Genomic DNA, 11,609 nt, shown 5'->3' with positions numbered 1-11,609 from the left:
ATTAGTAATTCTTCTTCCATAAAGACGTTTATACGTGCCGGGAATCACAAGACTACTGATCAATCTGAATTTTTAAGATAAGTGTGAGGCAAGGTGCCGAAATTCAGATTATGAATTTCCGATTATTAATTCAGAGACATTCCGGTTGTGTGCGGCCAGCCTAAATAGCCATCTACCTCTATAATATTACCAGAGATATTACGATGAATTTGTTTTTATTGAAAAATAAATAAAAGTAATAAATTGTGTATAAATAATTATATTTTTACTTACTATTATACACTTAAATAGGTATTTGATTAATAATTACGTAAACACAGGGCGACTTTTTGAAGCGATGTATTTGCGCTACAATCGCTTGATTGCATCGCTACAAAAACTCGCCGTGTGCTAGGTCCCCTAGGGTGCGCCTTGACAGTAGCCATACATCCAATTTGCACATTACAACTGTCGTCGTCATCGCAAACGACAATTGTGCTGAAATACTAATTCTACAATGGACTACTCATTATTATTATCGTACCCTACAGCAGCTGGGAACAGAATATTAATCATCCATTGTAAAATAAATATTCCTCACATATTGCAACAGTGATTACAGTTGAAATGAGAAAGAAGACAAATGGATATAATATTATCTTGCACAAAAAACTTAGGTACTCATAAATTCAAATTATTAATAATTAATTATTATTTTAACACACCACCCTAAGGCTGCGTTTCCACCAGAGCTGTGTTGCGAGGAATGTGTTTTTGAGAACCATAGAATCACCCATAAACTCCCAAGCGGTCGAATTCGACCGTGATAACAATAGAATGACATGACCTTGCCATGACATCGCTCAGCGCGGCGATACTACCGGTTCTCAAAAACACATTCCTCGCAACACATCTTTGGTGAACACACAGCCTAACAATGACATCTCGTATGATACAGGAAAGATCACTCGTGGACGATTTTGTGTTTTTTGAGGTGGCGGTTTTCGCTGAAGGTGACGCCGCAGACGTCGCAGACGAAGGGCTTCTCGCCGGTGTGGATGCGCATGTGGATGGTGTAGTTGTCGTTGCGGGTGAAGCTGCGGAAGCACACGTCGCAGGTGTAGGGCTTCTCGCCGGAGTGGTAGGTCAGGTGCTTCTTTAGGTGGCGCCGCCGTTTGAAGCTCTTCCCGCAGACGTCGCACGCGAAGGCGCGCACGTCCGAGTGCACCAGCTTGTGCTCGGCGAGCTGCCCGTACGCGGCGAACCGCTTGGCGCACAGCTCGCAGGCGTACGGCTTGTCGCCGGAGTGCACGCGCCGGTGCACATTGAGGCTGCTCTTGTAGGTGAAGGTCTTGCCGCACACGTCGCAGCAGTAGCCGCGCTCGCCGGTGTGCGTGCGCAGGTGCAGGCCGAGGTTGGCGCGGCGCAGGAACACCTTGCCGCACGTGTCGCACTCGTAGCTGACGCCCCGGTGCTTCGTCAGCACGTGGTTCTGCAGCCGGTACTTGTTGGCGAACCGGATCCTGCACTTGTCGCACGAGAGCTCATCTCTCTTCTTGCGCCGTTTGACGGCGAACACAACGGGCGGTTTTTGTTTTTTGATCTCCCGCTGTTTGTCGGCTTCAGCCGGGGGATCGTAGAGCTCCGCGGGCGGGGCGGGCGGGGTGGGGGGCGTTATCCTCTCGATCGTGACATCGGGGAAGAGCGCGATGCCGTGGACGTCGGTCTTGTGCCGGTGGTAGAGGTCCCAGCGCGGGAAGACCTCGCCGCAGACGTCGCAGGCGCTAGGCGAGGGCTCGGCGGGGGGCGGGAGGCACTCGTGGGCCTCGAACTCAAGGGTGGAGGGGAAGCGCGCGCCGCAGTCGGTGCAGGAGTACCAGCGGGGCTCGGCGTGGATCTGGCGGTGCTTGTTGTAGTGGTCGCGCCGGGTGAAGCCCTTCCCGCAGACCTCGCAGGCGAAGGGCCGGGCGTCCGAGTGGATCCTTTTGTGTCTGTTGAGGGTCTTCTTGTCCGCGTAGCTCTTGCCGCAGATGGAGCAGGGCACCTTCTTTGTCGACGACGCGACCTTTAATCTGCTGGCGCTGTGAGTGGCTTTGTGTTTGTTGAGGAGGCTCATGGTGCTGAACATGTGGTTGCAGACGCGGCAGGTGTACAGGACGGTGCTGACTGCGGGGTCGAAGTGGCCGTCGTCGTCGACGATTTCCTTTTTTATTTCTCGATCGAGGATTTCTTCTTTGATTCCTCCCTCGAGCGCACCTGTAACAGTAAATTGTTATATAAAAATACATTTACTAGTCAAGTTGGTAATAAATACGGTATAAAAAAATAAACAAATCAAATTTCACAAAGATATTCCTAAATAATTAAATTAAATCATCTTTATTTCGGGCATCAGACGTCCGAAATAAAGATGATTTAATTATTGTATCACTGATCTCCACAATAGGATTCCCTGAATCGTGGAGTCCAGTCTCTTCTATCATTTTTAACAACACTATGTCATTATATTATTATAATAACATGTACGAACATGACGTAATTTTAAAATATTATGTATTTACGAAGATACATAATATTATAAAATTACGAGAACAGTTGAAAGTTATGTTATTTATTTTAACCTAATACCTACTATAGAAATTTATACAATCATCAATAACAAACCAGTTAAAGCATAATATCATGCATAAGTACTTGTTTCTGATATCTGTGATAAGTACACATAATATAATGTTCTAAATATTTTTTAGAATGTTATTAAGGGCGGATTCTACCAAACAGAAGTAAAATTTTACTCAAGTATAACTGGTTCTTGACTTGACATTTTATTTCATACTCTTCGAGTAACTTAGGGTGGGTGGGAGGCGTGGTTAAAGTTAAAGTTATGGTTATAGTTAAGGCGAACTGTAACTTTAACCTTAACAAAGTTCAGATTTTTTTTTAAAAGGTGTAATAAAAAATTGAAAAAAAAAAATCTGCACTTTGTTGCACATCGTTGTTTTTGTATTTTTTAGGAGTTTCAGAAAAAGAATATAAAAAAGTTCAGAATTTTTTTATAACAAAATGTTAAGTTAATAAATGTAAACAAGGGTCTCAGCCAATCACAGCAAGCCAGATAAGCCAGCCAATGCCATGCCTTGCCGAGGCCCCCACCACTCGCCAACGCCAGCCAGCCATGCCTCGCTGGTGGGGAGCAAGCCTTAAATACCCTGTACTCGCTCATTTTGCTGATTTTTGTATCGAGTCAAATTGTTAAGCAGAAACTCTGCCCAATTATTTTTGTGAAGTGTGATTAAAGTGATAGTGTTCAAATAGTTACTCCACGTTTTATTTCACCCTGGTTTACATAAACAATGAAATTGACGATAAAATTTTTTTGTTTTTGTAATATCTTGAGGACGGTAAATTATGATTTTTAAGAGGAACATTTTTTCTTAACTAATAATTTAAACAATAGAAATAAAAAAAAAAACGATTATAAACAATTAAATATTGTTATTATGAAAAAAAAATTGTTTCTAAAAATCATATTATTTTCAAGAGAATAAAGTTAAGAAAAACATCTATATATTAATACGTGAGAGAAAAACTTTGTAACCCTTTTTACGAAAAATGGGGAAACGTAGGTGCATGAAATTACGCACAGTTATAGTTTATATGGTGAAGGAGTGCATCGAGCTAATATTATTTTAAAATGATGCTTTTATCATATATATTTTTAACAAATAAAACGTTACACACACAACGACACTACTACTAGGAAAAATGACAGATTTTTGAGTGACAAGCCTATACATACGAATTATACTCTTTTATTTATGGTTGAAGTCTATTGACAACAAGTTGACAAATTGAAAATGGATTATTGTTTTTTTTATATAATTTTAGATACTATTAGACAATGCTTAAACGGCCAGTCTGAGATCAGCTGAGTCCCAGAGACAAGAATTGAAAAAAACCATGATGAAGTCAATATTTTTTACAAAATATAGGTAGTAGTACTGTGATTGTTCTTTTAAGAAGAAATAAATAAAAGCGCCATCTGTTGTCGCATATTAGAATTAAAATGGGAATACATTTCATTAATATTTCAATGGAAATAGCCAATAGGCCAACATTTAAAAACGCCATCTGTTGTCAGATATTAGAACTACAATATGAATAAATTTTCATCGATATTTCCATGGAAATAAGATATTTTCCCACATCTAAATGTAGCCTATGTCCTTTTTCAGGCTCTATAGTCTAGACTATCTACATTCTACAGTGTAAAAAATTTCATTACAATCGGTTTAGTAGTTTTGGCGTGAAAGTGAGACAAACAGGGTCTAAACACACTAGGCTGAATTACGCCGGCGTAATTTACGTTCAGCCGCTTACGTCTGATGCGACACACTATAAATTACGCGAAGCGCCGAAATTTCGCGGCGTAATTTCCGTTGCGAAACGCGCGCGTAAGTGAGTATTTAAAATTCTCAGATGTAAGGGTATATATAGACGGACCGCATTTCAACTGCAAACCAACCGCAAGTTGCAGTTCAAGTACAGTTTGAATGCAGTTGACACGACTGCAATAGAACTGCAAACCAAACAGTTCACACGACTGCACGCCAACTGCTACTGAACTGCAATCCGACTGCGCGTTTGGTTTGCAGTTCTATTGCAGTCGTATCAACTGCATTCAAACTGCACTTGAACTGCAATTTGCGGTTGGATTGCAGTTGAAATGCGGTCCGTGGCTTTGGGTCTATACAGACGAACTGCAATCCAACCGCAAATTGCAGTTCAAGTGCAGTTTGAATGCAGTTGACACGACTGCAATAGAATCGTAAACCATTATCAACTGCATTCAAACTGCAATTTGCGGTTGGATAGCAGTTGAAATGCGGTCCGTCTGTAATAGTCTGTATAGACCAGCGTTGCCAGATTTTTTTTGTACCAAGTCGGGACTTTGGAACTTTTTGAGAAAAAAAGCGGGATTCTTCAGTCAAAAGCGGGTCAATGTAAAAAAAGGTATAAAATCAAAAGTTTTTTGATTTTTTTATCTTTTTATTTGCATTAGAAAAACGTTTACGTGACAAAAGATACCTAAAGTAGCCAAAGAAAATCTACCCTTCTACCTCCCGTACTTTTATCTTCATTACGCACCTTTCTTTCTCAGCACGCAGCACGTACGTTCGGGCTTTCCCCGAAAAGCGGGACTGAGCCTGTCCCGCGCGGGACATTTAATTTTGATGAAAAAATCGGGACGTCCCGCCAAAATCGGGACGTCTGGCAACGCTGGTATAGACCCTTAAGGTTGGATGTTCGGTTTTGATAATTCCGTCGCGTATAGTGTGTTGCTATACAAAACATTGCCGCCGAATCGCTGCCGAACTTTACGCTCGACTCGGCTCGAAGGAAATTCGGCTAGCGATGGAATTTCGGCATAGTGTGTCGTCCATCGCGTTCCGTCTGTATTTTGTATGCATTTAAAACGCGGCGGAATTTACGCCGGCGTAATTCAGCCTAGTGTGTTTAGACACACAGACAGACAGAATTACTTTCGAATTTATAATATTAGTATGGAAGTATGGAAGTATGGATTAAAATCATAAGTTGTTTTTCTTCTAAATATTATAAAAAAAGTGAAAAAAAAAATGTTATTTACTTACTTATTTCTATTTCTACTTTATTTTTAAAACAGGCCATGTGTTTTTTAACATCATTTCCAATGTTTAACTTTTTGGTATATTTCTTAGCATCATCTGAGTGCCAATCTTCCGTGTTGTCCATGTCATCGTAATGCTCCATATCTGAAAATTAACTACTAATTAGACTATGATGAGAAGATGATTGTGCTATTTGGAACAAGTAAGATAATAATCATTATTATTGGTAATTCATAAAAATTCTTGTAATTTAATGTTGGTTTCAATGGTTTTAATTTATTACACCAGAGTTGTATATTATAATGTAAGTACGTAAATTATACATAATTAATGTTGCTGATACCATATACAAAATAAAATTATTGTCATGTTTTAATAGTGAAACCTTTAGGCAGTGGCGTAACTACAGGGTGGCATGGCTGGCAAAATGCCACGGGCCTCGGCCCAAGAGGCCGTGAGTTAAAAAAATGTTTATACATTGTTTTAAGGTGGCGCTTTGATAATTTGGCTGTAGCGATATCGATTTTTCTCAGCAATGACTAAAGCTAAGAAATTAAAGTTCATTGTCAGTATTCATCATGTCTTTGTCTTTGAATTACCCATAGCAGAACACTATTGGTCAACTTTTATAACACAGAATAATCAATCAAAAAGACCTCTGTAAAAAAAGGGATTCCCAATTTGCAAACAGAAGAGAGTGATTTAAGCTTCCAAAATTTGTACATAAATTGGTTCAAGCATACACTTCAATTTGCCCATAGCTTATATGAAATGTATTTATGGTTTTTAAATTACGCGACAAAAACCGTTTTGTAGCTTACGCCCTTTCCATTTTTTGCTGTTCCATTGCTTGTTTTCAATAAAAAAAAAACAAGTAATCTAAAACATAGCCAACACGGTTTTTTACTTTAACGCGGCGACACCTTAACATGACGATTTTTAGGGTTCCGTACCTCAAAAGGAAAAAACGGAACCCTTATAGGATCACTTTGTTGTCCGTCTGTCCGTCTGTCAAGACCCTTTTTCTCAGGAACGCGTGGAGGCATGAAGCTGAAATTTATATCAATTACTCAGGTCTACTGTCCCTTGAAGCTTTGAAAAAATCAAACTTCTAAGCCAACGCAATCAAAAGATACAGCCGTTTATGCCGCAAATTTTCGACACTTGCAAGGGAATCAAAACCTACAGGGTGCTTCCCGTGAACTCAGAATCTTGAAATTTGGTACGAAGCAACGTCTTATAGCATAGATAAAGGAAAAATTACGAAAACCATAAATTTTTAGTTACATCACATAATATATTTTTTTTTAATAATTTTAAACTTACTACCCATTTCCTCATAAACGCGTAGAGGTATTAAATTGAAATTCATACTAAATACTCAGGTCTATAATACCTTTAAGCTGTCGGAACCCTCGGTGCGCGAGTCCGACTCGCACTTGGCCGGTTTTTACTGATAGTGTCCCATCAAATTGCCACGGGCCCCAGATGTTATAGTTACGTCACTGCCTTTAGGGCACCAGTATTGAATAAACGATAATAGAAAAGTTGTCCTTATAATTAACTACCTGTTACTTTCAAATACTTAATTAAAGCTCTTTCTTATGTTGAAAAGAAACATTAAAAATATTTACCTTCAATGTTAAATTTCAGATCTTCTACGGTAACGGAGATCAAGGGTTCCTTTTTGACCAGAACTTCCACAGTATTGTTACTGTTAGAGTTGGGGTCGGGCACGGTGAAATGCGCGGTGCCGGAGCACGACAAGTTCACCAGACCCATGCTGTCCGACTTCAGTTTTATATTTGTCTGTAACATACAAATAACATGAATCGAAGAATCTCTATTTCTATAAATTATTATTTTCCACAGACAATCTACATCATCAATGTTCATATTATATAAAAACTAGCTGACCCGGCAAACATTGTTTTGCCATATTATAAATTATTAAGGGTGAACAACCCTTATTACTTAGGGGTATGAAAAATAGATGTTGGCCGATTCTCAGACCTACTCAATATGCTCACAAAATTTCATGAGAATCGGTCAAGCCATTTCGGAGGAGTAGGGGAACGAACATTGCGACACGAGAATTTTATATATATATATATAAGATTATACGGTGATACAAGTCACCAGTCCTCTTTTATTAAAAGAGGACTGGTGACTTGTGTGGTCTGTCATTCACCTGACAGTCTGGATCCACTGAAAATCAGGGACTGCGAACCGCGGTCACTACCTGAGTGGATGCCAATTCAGTTTTTGATCATTACACTCCCTGCCTTGCTTCGTTGGACTTTGAAATCTTGTTATGCCATTAATAAGTATGCATAATATTTTTGTATTGTCGTATACACTATACACTGTGACATTTACTTACTGTGGAATGTGGATTGTTTTGTATTCTATCTCTGCAATCTTGTACTAGTATGTTAAATTTATTTATTTTTGTCTTTGAATTGTATTATTCTTGTGGTATAATGGTCAAAAAAGGGGAATAAACGTTTATTCATTTTATTTATTTATTGATACCCTAAATTATTGTATAATGTATATTGAACACGTGTAAATGTTTTGGGACAAAGCCATTGGAAGTTGCTTCTGAACTGACATTTTGTTAGAAAATTGGGTACATTGAATTATGTTATAATAATTTTGAAACCAAATATTATATATTTGTGTGTAAAATGTACAGAGTTACAAGTTACAACCTAAGATATGGCAAAATATCAACTTGAATAGTTGAATCCTATAGAGTATAGATATTATAGATTGGCAATAAAAATTAAATTATTTACTTCAACTCAAATAGTATTACAACTTCTGAAGCATGACAATAACATTAGGTGTCTTATTATATAGCTGTGAACTCTTTTTCACCATTCTTCCCATTTGAATACCTTGTACAATGTACATACCAGAGTAATTCTCCGAGGCCTCTCAAAATGTGGTCACACGCTCTTTACTACTACCCTAATAAACATACATCATTAGGACCAAACACACGTTATTCCTCATTTATTTAAGTATCTGATTACAATAAAAAACATGTATAATTATTTATAGTTTTTGTTTAATGGTTAATTGAATGTCGAAATCGGGGGCAAAATCGGTGTTCGCGCTTACGGAAAGCTTTAATAACTTTTGTATTCTATTCATTAGCATAGAGTGTGACAAGGGCGTCGCCAGCCGATGGCGCAGGGGGGGGGGGGGGGGGGGGGGGCAAGTTGACTTTACCTACTACAGTCTACAATTCATACTTTACTCACTCTCTATAAATGAGAAAAGTAGGTATGGATTGTAGGTAAAGTCGACAGCACATGAAACTTTTCACTTGTACTACGAGCCTTACATCTATTACCAGATTTTAATATTATAGTGGTCGTTGCTTTTGCATTATATTTGGCAACGTTTTTTAGAGTCTCTAGGGGGGGGCAGCTGCCCCTCCCTGCCCCCCCCTGGCGACGCCCTTGGAGTGTGATACATCAAAATAATCTAGATTAACTGGGCTACCTAATTCCTAAAATAAAATAATGTTATACCTTAAGTTAAAAAAGTTAATAGGCATAACGTCTGTGTCACACGATTTTGCTAGTTTCACGAGCGGGTAATAAAACTGCACCTATCTTCCAAACGCGACGACTTGTGGTTACACGTTTTAGCTGCACCAACGCTGTGTCTTTCCAGCATCAGTACAGGGGACTCAAACCCTCGTTGCTTCAAAACAAAGAAAATATAAGATAAGATATTCCTTAAAAATTTTGTGGTCGCTGTAGTCACGTAACTTTTGCGAGCATGTTTTGAATGATAATAATTTATAATTATGACACTCATATCAAATTAAGGAATAAGGTATATGATCGAGATTATTTTCTAGTACTTTGTTTGTTTATTTACCTATTACTTTAATCATAATTCTAAAAAATGTAAAGTTTTCGTAACTTTCGTGGATTTTCACCCATGGAAGTTACCTAGTGACCTACAAAAGCTACGTAGGCTGTTTTGTACACCGTTTTCCTATGTGAATTGGCTATAGTATAGTATTTCCAGCTATGGTTTTGGTACCCAGAACTAATTTTTCACTCTACAAGCTTTTTTTGAAAAACAAAACATATGTGCTTTATGCATCAATCTACTTTCTGATCTTTTCCCCAAATATATCGCTTCTAATCTAGTGGATTTACCTGAATATCAGTATTTTACATGAACAACTGATATTACATCCTCAATCCAAATGCAATGCGATACGATACTCAGACGAGAGCGAGCGAAGCGAGCCCTCGTATATATCCCACAAACTGAATCGAAGAAAATATTATGATCTTGTGTCCTAAATCTCCATATTTAGTTGAAAACCTCCTCATATGACCTCCTAAGTCACTTATTCTTCACGAACTTCAAATAAAATCACCTGAACCTCGAAAAAATCACAGCATTTCAGGACCGGTTACTTGACAGATTAAGCAACAAATTAAAGCTCCATGCTTTTTAGTATTGTTGATCTTAATAAAAACTGATTAAATAAATAATAATTTATTTTATTTTTTAAGGAAAAAAAGATATCAATCCATATTTTGTTCCTGGAAAATGTAATCGTAACTTTCGTGGAGTTTGTCGCAACTTTCGTGGGGACCGAAATTTCAAATTTGATTATCTCAGTAGTTTATGGACCGATTTACATGCCTTAAAGATCGTATTTATTATCTTTAGAGCACCTTAAAGGTATTTGCATTTATTTAAAGATAACTCGAAAATAAAAAATTCCCAAGAAAGTGACGCGGAGAATAATTTTTGAAGAATCACTCACCAATTAATGTGTGTTGGAACATTTGTGTTTCCTTCAATGTATATAGTATGTATATTGTATAATATAGTTGTAACTGTATATATATATAGTACCTGCAGCAGGCCAGTGGTGAGAAAGCAGCGACTCCGTTTCGCCATCACGCTCAGCTGGTGACATTGTCTCAATCTCGTGTGACAAACATAACAAACACAAAGGCTCATATCGGGACTGACCTGAAATCATTTACACATCATTCTTATACACCGGTCTGCTAAACTAAGCATTGATTAGATATTACAATGGTATTGTAATATTATGTGCCGTGGAAAGGCAAGAGGGCATTGTAATATTACCACATGCAACATGTGGCCAGTGGCAGGGGATGACCTACATTTTATGTGAACAAGAGGCAAACGGCTTTGGCAAGGTGATAGATTTTGACAAGAATAATACTTCAAGAAAAGCTATTTGAGAAGATTTTATATCATTATGATTGGTATTATTAAACACCTCCATTATGGGTATCGCAGACACAATAGATTTTCAATTGTTATGTGGCAGCCAGCTGCATTGATGGGATAATATTATACATATTATGTGATAGTCAATTAGGTACTGAAATAATTAAGAAAACAGAAAATTTCTGCTTTTATCTTCACTAAACTATTAGTTTCTTATAAACTGTGTTGCTATTCAGAGCAGATGCTACATATGCCTAGATGATTTGAAATTGCTAACACTAAAAGCATAAGTAACATGTACGGCATACATTTTGATTTTTACTTAGACAAACGCATAATTATAACATACACTAAGTATAGCGTTAACCAATATTGGTAGTTGTGTGTGTTTACAACTAAATTAATGTGTGGGCGATGGTGAAATATGCTACAGGGCGTCATTTAAGCGGACCCAGTCTTAACTTTTTAAAATGCATTGAGTTATGGAAACATAAAAGAGTATCTTTGCATTATGAAAGGCTTGAGTCTTGATCAACTTTATATAAAGCTAACAAAATATAAAATTATATTTTGTTTACTTACCTTAAAGTTTGCAAGTTTTTCATACAATAATTGTAAATGTGTTTTCATTATATTGATAGTTCTTCTGTTTACTGCGAGACACAAGTTGCAATTGCTTTCAGACATTTTATTTATCTAATTTTTTATTAATTAAAACACAAGGATAAA

General features: G+C 37.8%; 1 protein-coding gene across 1 annotated transcript; it reads right to left on the bottom strand.

Moving 5' to 3' along the window:
* Positions 1-760: 760 nt before the first annotated feature.
* Positions 761-11,609, bottom strand: LOC121736676 (gastrula zinc finger protein XlCGF57.1-like). Its single transcript, XM_042128029.1, has 5 exons — positions 11,463-11,609; positions 10,533-10,652; positions 7,265-7,439; positions 5,634-5,774; positions 761-2,235 (listed from the first exon to the last, which is right to left on the bottom strand). The coding sequence occupies exons 1-5, from the start codon at positions 11,565-11,567 to the stop codon at positions 944-946; spliced, it is 1,833 nt and encodes a 610-aa protein (XP_041983963.1). The 5' UTR covers positions 11,568-11,609; the 3' UTR covers positions 761-943.

Source organism: Aricia agestis, chromosome 19 (assembly GCF_905147365.1).
Source record: "Aricia agestis chromosome 19, ilAriAges1.1, whole genome shotgun sequence".
In the NCBI taxonomy this organism is placed as follows: Eukaryota; Metazoa; Arthropoda; class Insecta; order Lepidoptera; family Lycaenidae; genus Aricia; species Aricia agestis.
The sequence above is the reverse complement of the archived record's forward strand: the minus strand, read 5'-3'. Positions and strand labels throughout refer to the sequence as shown.